The following is a 19,800-nucleotide window of genomic DNA, read 5'->3' on the forward strand; positions in this document are numbered from 1 at the left end:
TGCACCTTAAGATGAAATGAAAAGCATTAAATCTAAATCTGGGACTGTAGATAGAATAAAGTATGGATTTAAGTTAATACTTAAAGGTATTTGTCTAACTAAAATTACATACCAAGATTTCAGACCTCCTGGTCTCTAGACTTCTCATGCTGGAGCTGATAGCATCACTAACAAGCAGGGCATGGAGCTGAATTGCTTACACTGTCTTTGGTATTAATGATGCCAGCAAAAATGCATGGGAAACATATCTGAAGGTTTTGAACTCTATTTTTGCTAGGTAAAGTGAAGGAGAAATAGATGTTATACCATTATGGTGATTTTTACCATTTGAGCCTACACATCTTATTAATGAATGAGATCTCAGACTTTAATTTTTGGAAAGTTTGTTCATCTTTGAAAAAGACAGAAGAAAGTGATGTTGAAAAAAAAGGGTCAATGAAAATTCAGAATGGCAGCTGGGCAAGGACACAGATGAAATAATGGAGGGAAGGAGAACCCTACAGGACAGGGGAAAAGGAATAAGTCTGGGAGAAACTAATCAGAAAGAAGAGTAGCTGGTAACAAGAACAGCTTGGAAAAAAGTTAAAAATACTAACATGGAATTACTGAAACAAATTAAAACAATAACCAAAAAGTGGCAGGGAAATTTAAAAAAAATCCACCTGAACAGGAGCATCTCTGCTCATTACATTGCAAAGGTGTGAAGGACTTGAACTGTCGTCAAATACTGGAAGTTTAATTGCATTTTTCCTCCACCTCCCTACCATTTTTTAAGTGTTTAAAAAACACTGGTTGTTTTTTGTACCTTTGGTATATTTGGGGATTATGATGATTTGGCTAACATAGAATTCAGTAGTACCATCAGAATTAACAGATAGTAAACATCCACTGTAACAGCTTCAAAAGGTCTCAGATTAAGTGCTGTAGCTATTTACAAGTGTGAATAGCTACAGTATATCCTGCTAGGCTCCTGAACTATTAGCGTCTCAGTGCAGACCTTGGGAAAATGAATGTTTTTTCCCAGCCTATATGGTCTAAAGATAGCAGACTGCAGTAGTCAAAGCAACTTTTAGTTATTTTATGTTCTCTCATCCATCCATGTGCACATGCTCCAGTCCAGAGATGCTGTAACTTTACAAAGTTATTTCCTAAAACTGGGTTTTATCTGTTATGGTTACAACTCCTTTTTTCAGACGTACACTGAATTTTTAATTTAAAGAATATCATGTCCATGTCTGAAAAGGATTAAATATAGGTAAATGCTCATCTGAATTTTGGGGTAGGACCCTCAGATCATGAATTCTTATTTGAACATGTTAATGTTTTATGCATCTTACCCTACCACACACCTGCCAAGTCTTCTAGATCATTTGATTTACCTGTTGAGTCAAGATTTTACTTTTAAAAACACTGTACTCCAGGTCTTACTTTGCCTAAAATATAAGTTTTGATCAAAGTCCATGTAATCCGGTGGGTCTGTCTACCAGCTTAGGGACAAAACAGTCAGCCACAGCCACCTCTATTTTAGCCTTCTATGCAAGCTTTTATTCTTCCGCCACACAGATGCAAGATAAATAGAAAAGTAACAAAAAGGGATAGTCCTGACCTGGCCTGATACTGCAGGGTCCTTTACACTCTAGAAGCTCAAGAGGTCATGTCCTCCGCTTAGCCTCAGGGGGACCATAGGGTCTACCCAACCTGTTACAGTCTTCTGCTGCTGGTCAGCAAAATGTCTGTCTCTCTCCTGTTCCGCCACCCTTACAGAGCTGTATCCTCACTCACATCTTCGCTGGGGGAATCAGTTAATCATCTGCTGGTTGGCTTGTTCCCAACTTCTGCCCTGCATCAATATCTACCAGTAGTCCAAGCATTGGATGGACACTATCTTAAGGCTTGACAAAACGATCAATAATGAAACAAAATGTTTACTCAAACCACCAGACTTTAAAGTGATCACATGGAAAGGGAACTGTTCCGAGATCTTGGAGCAATACTCAGGTGTGAAGGCTCAAGCACACATCTTTGCTTTTGGTTACATTAATCTCAGATTTTTGAAGGTTTTTTGCAACCATGAGCTAGAAACCAAACATGACAGATTTTGGAATACAATCATGCAGCTAAACTATGGGGACTTGTGTGGTTATTTACAATGTTACTTTATACTGAAGATCCTAGTTTTGGTTTACCTTTTCCATTTCTAGAACCTTATCTTGCATCTCCTTCAGAGCACAATGGGATTCCGCTTCACTTAGTCTCGCTTGGACCAACTCTTTTTCCAGCTGTAGCACAAAGTCTTCACTGTAGCGGGAACTGCACTTATGCTATAAAGTTTGCAAAAATACATTATCAAGTGAGAAGAGGAGAGTGTAAAAGTTTTCACAGACTTAAATTTACAAATAAAGTGTGCTCCTGAAAGCTGAAGATTAATCAGCAGTATGCTTGACAGTGCAGATAGGTGCAGTACATATTTCTGTCCACAGCCCTTCTAATACGCTTCCATCCAGATTTACAGACTCAGATATCCTATTGCTGTGCCTCTCAACCAGAAACACCCTACATATACCCAAACATATAGGACCACATCATGAGCCCCTTAATTCCATTGGGTTACTCCCATATTTAGTCCCAATGAAGTCAATAGGAATATTTGTTACAGTAACTGATCACCAACGTGAATAAGGGGTTAAGTCTGGCACAGTGATTTTGTGATGTGCAAAAACAAGAGTTTATGGAAAGACTAGTTTGGCACAACTGTCCTAGTTACAGTCAGCCTATTAGTCAGAGACCCTTCTCCAATCCTAGTTACAGTCAGTCTATTAGTCAGAAATTTTCAGCAACCTTTCAGTACCCTTGAAAGATTACCACAGATCTTAGCTCATAAATCATTGCTTACTTTAGTGATACAAATGGAATTGTGATATCCTGAGACTCCTGAAGAATCCCAATCCTGTTGCTCCCTTCAATTGACTTGCCCATGATATTTAAAAAAAAACAGCCACCCACAACTCCAGTAATAAAATGTCATCCTTCTATCCCCCTCTAAACTAGAATGTTTTTGTAAAGTGGATAAAGCAGCCACTTCCAGCAGGGAGGCTTGACTGAGAACTTGTAACCAAGCAGGATGTTACTTCAGTGCAGATGTATTTCACTTCCTGCGACAGCCACACTATAAAAAAAAGCATTTCTTTCAAGACTGTTTTAGCAGTGCAACAGAGGACTTTGTTGGCACCACAAAGCCAGGAAGATTCACAATTAAATAGTCCTCTGCAGAAACTGCTTGATAGGCAATATCATTCCCCTACCTGAGAATTTCTCCATGAAGTTTATGGTTCTGTCATTTGGACAAGATTGTTGTTTAAGTCTCCAAGAAAGCAGTGGTCTCTAGAGTTTTTAGATGCATAAGTACTATGAAAACCTAATTTGAAGGGCAAGAGTTGAATATAGTTTCTATCGTATAGTATCATTAACTATAACGTCTGGAATTAAGACATATCTGTTTTACTCAATCAAATCAGAACATTAGTTGTAATATATATATATATATATATATATATATATATATATATAAACAAAAATACTTCCCATTTTGTCTATGTTTTTCTCCAACAATTTAGTTTCTGAATTAAATAGACTTTACAAAGCTACTGAAGCATAACATATTATGGTAGCACTCTACACTTGGACTAGACATTGTACAGAAACAGGAAGGCAACCCTTGCCTTGAGGACACAAGCTATAAAGACAGACAAGCAGTACAAGGTGAGCATATATAACATACAAGAAAAGGGGCCATGGTGATGATTAGCCATTGTTAGGTTTATTTTTATATATCAATTACATTTGTGAGTTGTATCATGGCCTTTAAATTCAGTGCCTACAATTACCCCAGAGGAAAACTTATGGTAGCATAGTACAAGCTATATGCCTACAAAATCGACAGAATATAGTTATATAGGGAGGGGTTGTATACAAACCTCAAGGATCAAATCCTACTCAGTTTACTCATGCAAGCAGTCCCATTGTTTCAGTGTGACTACTCATTTATTGCAAGCAAGTGTTGGCCCTAAATAACTAACTGTGACAGAATGAATATGCACTGTAACATTTAGGGACCACCACAAGTACTTTGCTGTGATTATCAGTTTTCCTTTATGACCACATTACTTGAATTCACATCACTTTTCCAAATCTACATAATTAAGCCCCATAGTGAGCTCACTTCAAAAAAATATAGGTCCTTTATTCCATCTTATAAGTGATACTTAGACTGTCAAACTTGCTCTGTTATAGGTTTCTTGTTCCAAGTTCTGTTTAAGATAGGACATGTAAAGAAAACATGGCATTGTTCCTTTAGGTTGAAATACTCATTTTACTTTTTAACCAAGGTTAATTCACAACAACTCATTTTTTGATGGGAAAGTGGAGACTTGAAAAGCTACTTAAAAACAGTAATTCCTGCTCCAAGGAAATGATTTTTTTAAAAAAAATATAAGTTTGACGAGGTGCTTATTGAAAGTAAGCTATTTTATTTCTAATTTGGCAAGTTTCAGTTGGCTTTCATGTAGTCCATTGCACCAAAATGGTCCATGACATGTGGGAACTACTCTAATTTGTGCATGTTTTCTGACCAATATTTTGTTCCTTTGTTGTGATATCACAACTGTAACTGAATGCAATTTTGTATTTCAATTCTTTATTTTATTTCAAGTCTGTTTGCAAGTCATGAATACGCCTACAGCAGACCTTAACTTTATGTTGATTGCCCAGCACAGTCAGAATAACCAGGGGCAGATTTTCGCAATGTTCAGCTTACAGCTTTTTGTTCATCAGATAATTATGATGAGATTAGAAGAGATTAGATTTTCCGTTCTACATAATGAATTACCCGAATCAGCATAATTTTAGATAACAATTAAGAGTATACTTAAAGGTGTGATTTTAAGTTGAAAATTTCACAAAGTTAGAGCAACTTTGTTTTTAGATGCCAGTAACTTGCCCCAGGTCACACAGGAAGCCTGTGGCAGAGTGAGCAACTGACCTCAGATCTCCCAGTCCCACTCCAATGGAACGCTCTTAATCCTTGGGAAGATGTTACACAGATGCATGTGTATACAAAAAGTGTACCTCTACCATAAGTACAGTTCCAAGATACACAGTGACAAACGTAAGTGCTGGAACTAGGGAAGGTGTGAGTGTTCCTGCACCCTCTGGCTTCAAGGCCAGTGTAGTGGGGGTGTTGACAGCCAATGAACCATACAAATTGTTCAAGCACCCATGGAGGCAAATCTCTAGTACCTTCCTCATTTAGCTTCACAAATGGATACATTACTCTAGGTAACCCATTCAAATGTTAAAAACTCAGGAACTGAATTTCAGCCACTATGAAATGTCTTTGGCAGCTGTCAGATTGTCACACATGGCCACATTCCCCAGTGAAGACATGAAGATTATTGGCTCAGTGAAATCCAAGGCTGCTCAAAGACTTGCCTTTGACCAGCAGCTGCACACTCAGTTTTGCTTATAGAATCAAGCACTATCTTTTCCAAACTACTTCGTTTCAGATTCCCCTTGGGTAAGTTACGTTTTGTTTTATGATTCTTTAACAATCAAACTAAAAAGTTTGCCGCTACGTGCACACACAGTATTAAAATGCTTTAGGTGAATGAATTTATATTTCCTTGGTCAACACTATGCTTTTCAATATCACACATTCTGGCAGGTGTTCCTGAAAAAAAGCTGAACTCTACGGCGTTATGAACATAACTAAATACATGTGCATTAGTCCCCTTCCAGGAAGCGTCACTATTCAAATAGGACATTTACTCCTTTAAATGTCTACTAAGCTTGAAAGCTAGCCATCATGAGCTTCTCTAAGATATTTGAAACCATTTTTTCCCTGGCTGCACAGGCCCTTACAATTTTTAATTTATTGAAATCAAAATTAGATTTATTTCTAAGTTATGTGATTTAGGGGGAAAATTGAGGTTTGTGTTCAATACATATTTTATAGTCTAATTGAATTAGACTATAAAATGCATGACAAACTTGCAAACTCAAAAGAAAATTTAAGAAATATTAAAAGGATCCTTTGCTTCCTCATAAGGTTCAAGTTAGAGCTGTGTCTAAGGGTTTTGAGAGATCGTCAGAGTGATCGCCAGCTTTTACAAATCCAAACAAATTAAATATTGTAGCATTCATATATTTGGTTTACAAAAAAATTAAAAAAAAAATCTGAAGTTGCCTCATGGGAGTCAGCTTACTGGAGATCTGCTACAATGAAAGTTTGACTCACCTCATCAACTCCCTTTAAAAAATTATCACATTTTTAGAATTAACTACTAACTTTCAAATTTTGCTGAATTTTGAACACAAATTTCCTCCATACTACCTGCTAAACTGTAGTAAATCTGTGCTAAATTGTCTCCTTAGATTTAATCTTTAGGTTGCCCAATGTTTTCAGAGAACTTCGACAAGTTAAATTTTCTTCTTCTTTGAAAAATATTGACAAGAGCTCATGAAAATATAAAATTTTTTAATCATCTTCAGATTTCTTCCAAACAGCTGTACCAACCAAAGTTTTTGGTTTGCTTTTAAAGTTGTGCTCCATTTGGCACAAATGCTTCTTACAACTTTTTTATTTCAGAATATGGCTGCCTTTACAATGCATTTGCTCCCTTTCCCCATTTGGTAATCTAATAAACTTTTAGGTGGTTAACTTACACAGTTGGCCTATATTAGGAAATGCAGTTTAGGATCTGGAACAGAAATTATATCTCAGTCAAATTTTCATGCCAGACTACTACCTTAATATGATCGGCTATACAAAGAAAAAGGATCTTGTTATCCTATATATAAAATATTGTCAGATGTGATGTGTGTGAAATGAGAAAGATTTATTCAGCATACAAAATCATCAGTAGTAGTTTCAAGTCCGTCCCATAATTGTCTGAAGACAGCTTTAAGAAGTTTTCCCCTCCTTCCACAGAGAAACAAAAGTCCACAAAAACTGCCCCAAAAAGCAGCTTTGGCAATTTGTAACAAAGTCATTTCTTTTTACTGTCAAATTCCTTACAAATATTTAGACTACAGGTTTAAGAGGAAAAATCTCAAGGCTGCATACAAGTCAGGGTTCTGGTGTCAACAGGCACACTTGGGTAGCACACAATTTTATATTCATTTGTAGTCTCACAGAGCAGTTGTGTAGAAGATATTTAAGACAAAATATTTTACACAGGTAATCTTATAATAGGGCCTTTAGTCATTTCATGTGCGCTTGAAATCTCAGATCTCACAATAGTTAGAATCAAATCTGGTTAGTATCTGAACATGAGTAATTGCACTTTTCACATCAGCCTAGCGAAGCATAATTGCAACTTGGGTAATACAGTCTTTCTACCTAAATCTGTTTCCAAAGTTTAATCTAGAGAAGTTTGCTTTCCCTCCTAAAGTCCATTACTGCTGCTGTCTAAAAGAGACTGCTGCATGAATACTTTTCATCTGTTATCTTAATGTTCAGTATCTATCAAATTTAGGCCCCAATCCAGCAATTCATGGCATACAGATGCAGATATGCGCCCATATACAGTGAACTGCAGGACGAGGGATTTCAACTCTCAAGTATTTATGGCGTGGACTGTACTTTTGAAATGTATGCAAGTTATACCATACAAATGCTTCTTAGTATGTAATGCCACTCAGAGATGGCTGTTAACGCATCACCAGTAAAATAATTTTTGAATCCTTCAGGATGAAGGACAAACAAAGGAAGTTATAAGACTATACTGACATCAAGATGTTCTAATATCCCCAAGAGTGGACCCACAGTAGTAAGCAACAGCATCAAAATAATGAGATGCCTCAATTTTCCTGTCAAAATTGATAGTTATAAATTTCTTTTGAACTTCAGATTTTAAATGTTATTAACTTCCACTAGGTGGTGCTGTGCATACATTCAAAGTTTTTGCAACCGCTGTATTATTCCTCATATTAAAAAAAAGTTTACTATGTAAACCCCACCAACATAGTCATTAAAAATACAGGAAGGCATCAGTTCAGGCAGCCTTGGCATCCAATCATCCCATTAACAAAATGCACCGACTCCTCACCTCCACAATCAACTTCTTTGCACTTTCAACATATAGCCAATGACAATGCACACCAAATTCCTTTATATCACACAAATACACAACTTTAACTTCAACACAGATTGTATCTACAGAGAATATTGATCTCTCATGCACTTCCAGTCTCATGCATTATTTGTGTAACTGAAAGCATATGGCTGGAATCAAGGTTGTGGATGTGACATCTAGGGCAATTTAGTACATGCACAGCGATTACAGGGCAAATGCCTTCCCTCATCCCCAGGCTTCACCATCCCTACAATATCCATCCTATCCTCCACCTACACAGCAGCTAATCTTACATATTTGGCAACTCACAGTGCTACTCCCCAGTGTGCAGAGACTCAAGCGGGTGAAAGCAGTGATGCCAGAGTTGGTATTTAAGAGGGCTGTGGATAAAGACTCTCCAGGGGGCCAAAGGTGGGGGTATTCTCTGTACTTAATATGCTTGATGGACTCCCCCATCCTTATGCCTAGTACGCCAGAAAGCAGACGTGCCAAGGAGGCCCTTTAACATCATTTTAGAAAGGGCTAGTTTTTAAAATGCCAGCCTGACTAGTAAAATAACTGAATAAATAATCAAATTTGCTTGCTCCATACACGAGTGAATTTAGCTCCCAAATTTAACAAAGTAAATTGCTAAAGACAGATTTTAGTCCCACTTTAATTGCAAATTTAAATGCAACACTAACTATGGAGATGCTACAGTATGTCCAGAAATACATTTAGATACAAACTCTGGTTTTTTGTCAGCACACGAGAATATATTTTTGAAAATTTAAGTGACTGTGGGTATAAAAAGTTTCATTTCAGTGGAAATGTACTTACTTGAATGCTTTAAGTCAAAAAACAGCTACAAGAACTTCTCCACCATTCCCACAATCCATTTCTTATTGTTTAATTGGAAACTTGCCACAATTAAGCAAACCATGATTTGTTACATGCCAGTCAGAGCTCTCTTCGCAGTTATGATCTAGTCAGACTACATTTTCTTGTTACAACTACTCTGAAATGCAATATTTGGGCATTACAAATAGAGATTGCATATGCACAAAATGCTTCAGTTTCTACAAATCTGCATTCCAGTTGTATTTTGGTCATACAGATTTACCTTTGTCAAATGACAAACATTTTCCAGCTTCCCAGACTGCAGGTGCAAGTATTTCCTGAGCTTTAGGGAAGGAACAGTGCAGTTAAGGCTTGTACTGGTAGGGAGGGCTACAGTTCTATTTTGATTTGATCATTTTCTTGTTGGTTGTACAACTGTGTTTCAGACATGTGCCAGAAGTGTCTAGGGCTCTGGACAGGTACTTTGTGATGCACAGTCTAAAGCTTACCATCTTTTAGCAAGTTCAGTTGTGTACTTGCATTCAATAAAATTCAGTTCATGCAATGTTACTCTGTTACACGCCAGTACATAACTTTTTCTTAAATGCAAGTTTAGACTGCAGAGGCACATCTATAGCTTTCAGGAGAAAATAGCAAATGCTTTGACAGCAGCTTAGGGCAAAATGACACTTTGAATCCATTTTGTAGCAATGAACACTTAGTGAAACTTCCATATTCTACACAAGCTAGCTACAGTTTACACACCTACTTTATTTCTAAACAAACCAAAAATATGCTGCAGCAGCATAGTTAATGTTCTCCTTTAGTAAAAAGTGCTAAGACTTGATGCTGTACCAAAGAAGCCTACAGATGATATCCTACTAAATGGTTTACAAAAGCTAATCTCAGGAAACAACAAAATGTCTAAGTAGGTAGAAAAATTAAAATCATTCCATGTTAAATTATAACACGAGGCTAGGCAAAGTTTTTACGAATCAAGTCGCAATTCCTCGACTTACATTTTTGAAGACCTACAGAAAAATATTGAAGGAAAAATAACAACTTGTCTGTCTGATGTGTGCATAGGATATATGTAAAGAAGTTTAATTTAGTCTATCAATTAAGTCAAACCACGCTATTAAATGGTCTATCATTCTTACAAGTTGGATTTTGTATAATTTCATGAATGCAGACAGTATGATAAACAAAATATTTACAAGGACAGCACAGAGATCGTGCCATGACCAGTAGAAAAAAACAAGTGAATGAGACAGATGAGAAGAAGTGCTACCAGGCTCCTTACCCATTGTTGCTGCTGGAGCTCCCTGATGGTATTCTCAGCTTGCTCCAGTTTAGTAATGGCCTCATCACTCTGCTGTTTGATGGTAGCTAGCTCCCGTTTTATGAGGTAGTTTTCCTCAGCCTCCTGGGCCCTTGTCACTTGTCCCTTAGGACATAATTTTCTTTTTAAAGCAGTTGAGGACAGATCCAAGAAAGACTGCCTTTGTGATGCTTAGCCATTTACTTTGCAATATTAAATCTCAAACAGCATAGAACTTAGTTACATTGATAACAATTTAGTAAATGTAGCAGTTTAGTACTGCTCTAATTTGTGAAATTAAAGCTTACCATCTTTTAGCAAGTTCAGTTGTGTACTTGCATTCAATAAAATTCAGTTCATGCAATGTTACTCTGTTATACATGCACCGGTTTGCTAAGAGTTTTCAGCGTTCAGTTTAAGGGTAAGTGTTAATACAATGCCACAGAATCCATGGATTACAAACTTCATGTTAGAAAAATATTACAACGTGCAGATGTCAGATTGGTCTATTTTTAGCATCTAAAAATAAACAAAATTCTAATGAAGAATTAGCCAAAATATTTTATGTCCAAATTAAGTAGGTAAGGTTGCATTTCAAAATAAATGCATGGAACTATCCATGCATTAAATACAGTGTTTTCCATTTTGAGGATGGGAGGGGAGGTATAAGGTAAAATACTTAAGAACTATACCTGTATCAATCTATCTGCCAAGGAAGCACTTTCCTACAAAAAGGAAAAAATTTAGACAGGAAGATAAGGGAAAAGAAACAAAAACAGAGGAGAGGTAAGAGTGACAAATTAAGATCCAAGAATGAATGTCAAATTCTACCCATTTTCCATACAAACAGTAATCTTTCAGGACTGACTTTTCATACAAATTAATACAATTTATGTTTGAAAGTCACTGCAATGATTACCTTCTGTATCAATCTATAGCATTCCCTTTTAGCAGTCAACGGAAGGAGGTCCTCAAAAGCCAAACTAAGAATTTAAAACTCGTCTAGAAGAGACTAGGTATTTTGATGTGAACCATTTTTTGTTTAGTCATTTACACTAGATAGTAATGCAGTATCTGAAATATTCTGAATATGAACATGCATGTAAAGTACTTGACCCATGGTTAGACCATGAAAGGAAGGCATAATCTAAATCATTTAAAACTCTGCTAAATGCAGAGGCATTCATGCCATACCAAGACTCCCAAGAGATAAAAGCAAGAAAGGTAAATGATGCAAAATGTCAGGCATGAAGAGCCAATAACTTATTCTAAATCAGGTTTAGGAGCCAATAGTTTGCATTAGTACATTCTAGCAATAACTTAGTTTGCTAGTTTAACACACCTTGCTCAGGTTGTACAACAGAAAAAGTTTTCCTAGATCTTTAAGTACTCTGACAAGCATTCTATACAAAGCAGTTCTGCTTAGCCAAAGAACCCACTGAACCTTTCAGGTAAGTGCAGTTTCAAGTCTATTCTCCTCTAATGCACTTACATGTTTTTCAGATTCTCTGCAACAAAGCAGACTTCCCTCATACAAATTACTACTTCCAGACAAAATATATTGTTAAACTATCAAAAGAAAGTTCAGTCACATTAAGAGAATTTAGCTCTTATCTACATTAAGCTGATCACTTAGCTGTTTAAATTAGGTTCAAATCTTCCTCATAAAGTCACAATTAAGTCATCTGTATGATGACTATTAGGTTTTTTTTCAGAAGGAAAAGCATCTTTTTCCTCACAACAGGTGCACTTAACATTCCTATTGGTTTGCAATATATTGCTCCTGTACAGCTATTTCCCTATTAAAAGGGAATCACTCCTAAACTAATAGAATTATTAAAAAAAATGAAAGACACTTCAGAGCAACAACTAATATTGGAATACCTTGAAGATGAAATGCTGCAACTTTTGCTTGAAGTACACAATTACCAAATGTTCTCATGTTTGATTGAGTATATTAAAAAAGCATTCTACAAATTTATATTCAAATTCCTCTGAAAGATTTCTTGTACTTTTATTTGTAAAACTGCAATATTTAATAACGGAAATTCACTACTGAGTGACTTGTTGCAATCAGCCGCTAGCAGTCTCAAAAATAGGCTTCTCTTTTCATGTAAGAGGGGTAGCCGGTTAGTCTGTATCCACAAAAAACAATGAGGAGTCCGGTGGCATTTTCCCTCTCTTGGTATTGATACCTCCTCATCAATTACTGGGAGTGGACCACATCCACTCTGACTGAAACGGCCTTGTTAACACTGGTTCTCCATTTGTAAGATAACTCTCCTCTCTTCGTGTGTCAGTATTTTATCCCTACATCTGTAATTTTCACTCCATACAGCTGAAGTGGGTTTTTTTACCCATGAAAGTTTATGCCCAAATAAATCTGTTAGTCTTTAAGGTGCCACCAGACTCCTCGTTCTTTTCATGCAAGTTTTGCCAGTATATTATCAACACTAAAAGTAGAAACATTCCCAAAGTCTTTTCTTTAAACTAATGTTTTCTTGGCCAATTTTTTGCTTCATGAATGTTGCACTCTTATTTATAGTGTGATTTATTGCAAGTTAATGTTCTCTATTGCTATTACAAATTAGAATTTGATACAACACCTGTTAAAGGCACTGTTGTATCGATTTACCATTTGAAATGGGTTATGTCTCTGGGGGGCATGTAAATCCCCAGGAAATTACTAGTGCACAAAGACTGCTATGTGCTCTATACATGTGTCTGATTTAATCTGGAAAGTGAACAATTTAATATTGCAAGTCAGAAGAAAAACACACTTACATTTCTAAACCTACCACCAGATCAGAGATACAAATTTACAACCAGAATTATGATTTCAGGATATGGACGGAGAGGTTATCCATGAGCAGTGCCTGTATTTTGACAATACATCAATACTAGTTTACTTTTATAATCGGATGTCTTTCAAAATACAAAATGAAATCACAGAGTTGTACTAAAGTCCAAGGGTTAGACTTCTTTAAGACATTTAGATCTATCTGAAAGCCTATCCAAGTCTTTCCTGCCTCTGACCTGATTTTCCAATGTAATACACGTCCACGCAAGAGGCCAGAGTATCAGGCATAAGGCTTCTCAGACTGAATTAAACTGGGAGTGCTGAAACAGCCTATTAAACTTTCAAAAGTACAGAAACAGGTGGAACCCGCATTCATCTCGATCCTCTTTTTACTAGCTCACAGTGAGCATTTGCTGGCTCTTCATTCAGCCCTCACTTGCAGTGGTTAGAAATTTAGGACTTTGGATAGTTAGGAATCCTCCCGAACTACATGTACTCTAATCCTTTTGTATTTTGCAGAGATCCTTCTGACGCATGAAATGCAATTCCACCGAGATGAAGTTGGGATTTTTAAATTATATGCAATTCTATCCATTTAGTACAACCCTAAGATACAAGTTTTAAAGAACATTGCATTTGTAAGCAGCATCCACAGCACTATATTATTGCCATGCTATTCAGCTAAGTAGAGTTAACAAATACTGCAGAATAGTGCACAAAAATTTATAAACAAGTTACAGTTATGAGGTATCCATTTCATGTATTCAGGTCAGGTTTGTGGCAATTATGTAGTAAAGATGCAGGCTAAATCCAGTCACTCATGTACTCACTTTTTCTAGTGTTTCAATGCGCTGTTTTAAGAGTCTGTTTTCTGTTCGTAATCTCTGTAAAAGCAGCAAGATAGTTTTAAATGTGCATGTGGGAGAGTACGTACTAAACAGATAGATAATCAAGTGACAACAGAAACTCAAACAAGTTTAAATAATTTCTTAAAGTAAAAAAACAAAATACATAAAAAATAAATAAATCCACACTATTTAGCACCCACGAAACACACATTATAAATGAGTAAAGAAAGCAGCAGTAACAAACGTCCCTTTCACACACACACACACACACTTTATCTGAATTAGCACATCATAGAAAATATGGAAACTGGATTTGTTAAAGATTGCAAATTTGGTCTCAACTTTGTTTTCTAACAAAGGGTATTAAGTATTAGACAAGCTGTAAGCCACAAGACCTGCCTACATAACATTTGAGAGAGAAGACTGTTCAAGCTTCCATGGTAAACGACATTAGCTTTATAAAATTGATTATACAATTCAGACAAGGCCAGATGAAAACTAGCTAGCTGGAATTCAAGAAAGTTAGTGTTATCCTGAAAAATATTTTCCTTAGTCCCAAAAGTGAAACATCCCCATCACTTGGAGAGAAAGCGAGTAATGGAATGGGGGAGAACATTTCTTGCAGGTCCCATGCAGAAAACTACTAGTGCCAGCTTTAGCTGTAGAGGGGATTTCACCAGTTTAAGAAAATAGCCTATAATGGCTCTTCTAAACCTTCTGCATATGCACAAGAGCATAGTTTGTTCATGCAGTTGTCACAACTATGCATGAAGCAGATGTGGGGCTTTCAATGGCCACTTATACATATAATCATGATAATTAACTGCATACAAGTTAAGAATGTATTTACCCATTTGTTCAAAGCTGCAGAGAATAAAGTCAAGTTTAGAGTAACTAAACAATCTTCACATTAACAGTGGTGCTAAAGATTACAGTTACTATACTGAGAATCCCAAAGGTTTGTTCACTGTATTCTTTTAATTTATGTACTATTGTCAAATCTCTTTGTGCATAACAGGGAAGCAGGCCTACATTTTCAGAAGTGTTTAGATATAGTGACTCAAATGCTGAGCATCCATCCTCTCAAAGTCAGACTCCTATAAAGAATCTAAAGTTGTGTGCCCAAAAACAATGCTTTTTATCAAAAGATCTCAATATATTTTCAGAACATTAATTACTTCCACACAATGTGCAGAAGGTAAGAACCCTCCTTTTTTTCAGATTAACAGGCACAAAAATGAAAGTGACTAGCAAGAGTGACAGACCTGGAATTAGAACACAGATCTCTCAACTTCCAGTCCTGTCCTTATTTTAAAGACCAGCTGCTCCTTTAATTTACTACCCCCAAACTGTTATAAGTCCCTGAGATGGAAATATCTTGGTATGTATTTTGTTCCCATATAAACCTGTAACCTGTCTGATTTACATCTGGGTTTTAGATAGCTCAGCTGGACCTTCTGTTTTGTCAGACTAACAATTATTTTGTTTATGTGTTTTACTGGTATGTGCAAATGATCGTTATGAGTATTAAGTAGTTAATTTTAGAAATGGAGCAGCATCGTGTCTGCTTATACGCTGAATGCACAGCCAGTATCTGCGGCATGTGTGCCTGAAGTGAGAATGAAGTCTGCAATGAATACAATACAGACAGAGAGAAGGGATTCAATAGATTACAGCAATAAAGAATACCAACAAATGGGAGTTTTACCTCTCCCGCTCCCTAAACAGGAGTTTTGCTGGAAGCAGCAGGATGCCTACCACAGAAGTGAAAACCTTTCAAAATATGCCCTTTTTTTAATAAATATCAGAACCATTTATTCATGTTCAGCCTTTTATTCTTTTACAGAAAGGACACATTACCCTAACAGATGTTAAAATAAATTAACATTACTAAGAATAGATTAAGATCGTGAAGCAATCTGAAACAGTTTCAATATTTAATCCTGAATATCCTAGCATAACCCAGGTTAGCAAATTTGTTGCATAGCCCATGACATCTCCATCACCACTGGGCTTCTCCCCTAACAGGATATTAGAAGGAGTTGTTTTTAGAGCCAAAGATGTGATCTCATTTTCACACAGCTTTTAGTGGCTGGGGGAGATGGATCAAACCCAAACCTATGTCCAAGCAAATGACCTCAGAAACACTACTAAAGGGAGGTTTAAAATTTTGATTGTCATTGGTTTTAACATTCACTTAATGAACCGAATGTAAATATTTGATCTTGACAAAACTAAGGATTTGATTTTCTTTTTGCATAATAATGTTCACATTACTTTTGAAATCCAACCATCAGAAGATTGCAACATTGCGAAGTATCTTAGGATGTTTCAAAAACATCTTCACCATCTATACATTGCTTGCCACTAATTTAGCAATGTATAGATTCTGTATGCTTTGTGGCACGTGTAGCTGGATAGAGAAGCTGGTGGGAAATGAAACAAGGGTTTGTGATGACCCATGACTGGAATGAATATATTGACACCCATGAAGAATCTAGCTCAAATTGTACAGCCAATAAGGCTCAGAGCACAAAAGCAGCAAAAGCTTGTTTTTGTTACTAAAGCAAGTAGATACAATAAATGAATACAGACAGGACGCTGGTCAGTTGGTAATAAGGGGCCACGTTTGCAAGGACTTTTCAGAGCGGAACTGAACTTTAAAGGTTCTTTTTTAAACGTTATATATGTTAGTTCCAGAAACTCAAGGATGAAAACTATCCGAGTAAAATTTTTCCAATATTTTGCTTCTGATCTCACACCTCAATGCACAATAAATTCAATGTCTCACCAGCAGATGATGCATTGCTCAAACATGTCAGAATTTTTTTTAAAGTAGGGTTAAGCTTCTTCCCTATCATTTACATTTATTTTTTCAAAACATCCTCTGTGGAAAATCCACACCTAGATAAGAATGTTACAAAACTTATTTGTAGCCATGCTTTAATTACGAAAAAAGCAGCATTTCATATCATTTCTATATAATGTATCTATTTCCATCAGAATTCCAATGAAGGGACGTAATACGTTACAAACTTCCTCTTTGAACCCACAGCCCAAGTACAACTATTGTCATTCTAGTACCTCATGAGGATCCACCATTGCAGATATCCCAGATCAGACTAGTATCCCACCCCCAAAGCCAACTGCTCTTCAGAGACATTTACACTGCTGCGTCATGCTTACTTTAATTTCAACTTGTTCTTCCATTTCTTTAGTTTTTATTGTAGTGTATTCCTTTTCTAACCTAAAAATAAAAAATTGTAAATATCTATTAGAAATATTACAATTGATTTACTGCCTGGTATATGGCTATGTCCAACAAACAGCAGAAAAATGTACATGCTGATGAATGATTGACATTTCCTTTGTTTAATGTAACTGCTTGAGAGTTGCCTGTACGTTTTTCCTTACAGTAAGCTATCTGAAAAAAATTATAGGGCATCCCCAAGTAAATGAAAGCATCTAAGTATCTGGCACCCAATCCAAAACCCACTGAATTCAACGGACAGACTCACTGATTTAACTGGGCTTTGGGTAAGTTCCCTAAAGAGCTCAAGCCTACTTAATGCTCCAGGAAACTGACCACTGAACAGTTTTCATGATTTTGTGTTGTACAGAAATTTGACTTTTTTTTTAAATTAGAACTCATTTCTATTTTTCTAGTTGATGGATTCTGAGCTGCCCTGTATTATTAACACACTGAGTTACCTCAATAGAAAGAGATGGAACACCAGATCTATTGACTTTAATTATTTTGCCTCCTCTCCAGCCAATCTACAAAAATGGTTGGATCATGAAGAGGAAAAGGCTCATGAACACAGAAGGATAAAGGAACTCTGCCAGGTTTAAGAGGTACCAAACTGAGACAACACCCTCCTGAGGATGTCTAAAGTTAGGCATGCCTAAGTTACCACAAAGGGATGATACAACTTTAGGTAGGACAGATGAGTGTAGACAGGTTTTTACTCTGCTCTAAATGCCTTTGCTCCTACTGCAAAACAAACAATACTTTGGTTTTAAGAAGGTGGTCTGATCACTGTACACCACTGATCACCAGTGATTCCCCAAAAGGGAAGAACCACAGGTGCGCACACTCATTTGGCTTTGCAGAGTAAGGAATGTGGACACAGGGCCCAGTCTCAGAATGGGACAATTGCACAATTCCACTTCAGGATAGGTAGAGGCATGATACACAAGACCTAAGGGGGGTACACTCAGAGATCAGAAAGGAGACAGAGGTGAACCTAGCCTTGTAACCATGACAATAGTACTGAGCTCTTAACCAGCAGTAAAAAAGTTACAACTGTTCAGATTACAAACAGCATTCATCTTGATCATACAAGCAATCCTCATTGTTGTGCGAATGGATTTTTCGCCTCTAGAAAATCTAAGTCATAAGTATGAATCCAAGACTAATATTTTTCAAACTGTTTTATATATTTTAGTTTATATGCTGTTTACAAAAGTCAGTGTAATTTATGAGGATCGTGCAGCTTTTCAAAAAGTATTTTAGATTGCTTATTTTTCCACTGAGACATTTTAGTTACTGTAGTCAGCAAAAAATAGTGATTACTAGTTTTAGAAGAATTACTATGCTGATAAAAATTTATACATGCCATTTGCTGGAACTAATATATTTAGGGCATAAAATACTAGAACTACTTAACAGGGAAAGCGCAAACTAAAATACTGGGCAAATATCTTTACAGATTCACAAAGCAAGAGGCAACAGTACAGTATTTTCTCAAAATGCAGCACATACTTTTTCATCTTTTTTGCATTGTATTTGACTTGGTAAGATGCTTGGATTAGTTTGTCTGGGCCATTGTCAAACTGATGTGGAATGACCTTTTGAAAGTGCTAAAAAGCAATTCAGAGAATATAAGTAATTAGTATTGGCAAATTATATATATTCATGGCTTTCAAATTAGCTTGCATTTAATACTTGATTGTAAATGTAATTTACCTGTAACATCCCTTCCATGTCAAGTTGCATTAATTCTGCTTGGTTCATCTGAAGAACTGCTAAACCTGCTCGAAATACTATTTCTAAACCCTGGAAACAGAAGTTTTTTAAAAAAAATGAATTGCTGGAATTCCGTAAGGCAGAACAATAACCAGCTTACACAGTGAGGTAGGGAGCTGGCCCAGCATCCTGGCCAAATCCCAGAGTAAGTCATGACAATATGCCTTCTTAAAATCCCATTTAAGTTACAGTCAGTCTTGCACTCTTCACCTCACGCTAAATTTATGCAATGAGTATTAAACACGCCTCAGAGGTGACAGCCTTTCTGTGGCTGGTGAAGTAAGCCCATTCACATGAAGTGTACTATACATGTGCAACCTTTAATAAAGTCTTATACGAACTATTTGGTAAAAACAGTGCATCCCTCTCTCAGGAAAGAAATGTTAGTTGTATTATACCATTTCTGAAATAATTCAAGTAGCTATTTAAATAGTCCTTTGTAGCTACAAAGGAATGTGAGACACATTTACAGTACTGAACACTCGATGTAGGACAAAAAAGATGCGCATTGGCACCTATTGGTGCTAAAAGTTGCGAGTTTGGAGAAGCAGCATTTAATGTGAAAAAAATGTCACAAACTGAAGCCCATGAAGCTTAATGTTTTCATTTTGAATTTGTGAGAAGTGCCAGATTGACAGTCCTGCAGAATAACTTATTTATCTGCAGGTTAGATAATCACCAGGCAGCTGCTGCCTTCCAACATTTCCTCTGCCTCCTCTATATCCTTCTCAAGCTCTCTCAACTTTGACCAGAATGAAGCATTTCTGCCCACTGAACTCCATTCCTTTACTGAAAGAAGCTGATGCTCTAACTGAAAGGTGAACACCTGTTTACTACAAATTAGTGCTGCC

The 19,800-nt window shown here is 36.5% G+C and overlaps 1 protein-coding gene across 6 annotated transcripts in view; it reads right to left on the bottom strand.

Moving 5' to 3' along the window:
• EVI5 (ecotropic viral integration site 5) overlaps positions 1–19,800 on the bottom strand; it is a 138,877-nt gene that overhangs the window by 82,120 nt on the left and 36,957 nt on the right. For 2 of the 6 annotated variants that reach the window (XM_075067793.1, XM_032773008.2), the window contains exons 8-14: positions 18,890–18,979; positions 18,686–18,783; positions 17,107–17,167; positions 13,903–13,956; positions 10,965–10,997; positions 10,255–10,398; positions 2,187–2,321 (exon numbers count right to left, since the gene is read on the bottom strand). In XM_075067793.1, the coding sequence (XP_074923894.1) occupies positions 2,187–2,321; positions 10,255–10,398; positions 10,965–10,997; positions 13,903–13,956; positions 17,107–17,167; positions 18,686–18,783; positions 18,890–18,979 (615 nt within the window). The remainder of the gene's footprint in view (positions 1–2,186; positions 2,322–10,254; positions 10,399–10,964; positions 10,998–13,902; positions 13,957–17,106; positions 17,168–18,685; positions 18,784–18,889; positions 18,980–19,800) is intronic. The other 4 variants (XM_075067794.1, XM_032773011.2, XM_075067792.1 and 1 more) reach the window with 3 other exon arrangements.

This window comes from Chelonoidis abingdonii, chromosome 7, assembly GCF_003597395.2.
Source record: "Chelonoidis abingdonii isolate Lonesome George chromosome 7, CheloAbing_2.0, whole genome shotgun sequence".
NCBI lineage: Eukaryota > Metazoa > Chordata > Testudines > Testudinidae > Chelonoidis > Chelonoidis abingdonii.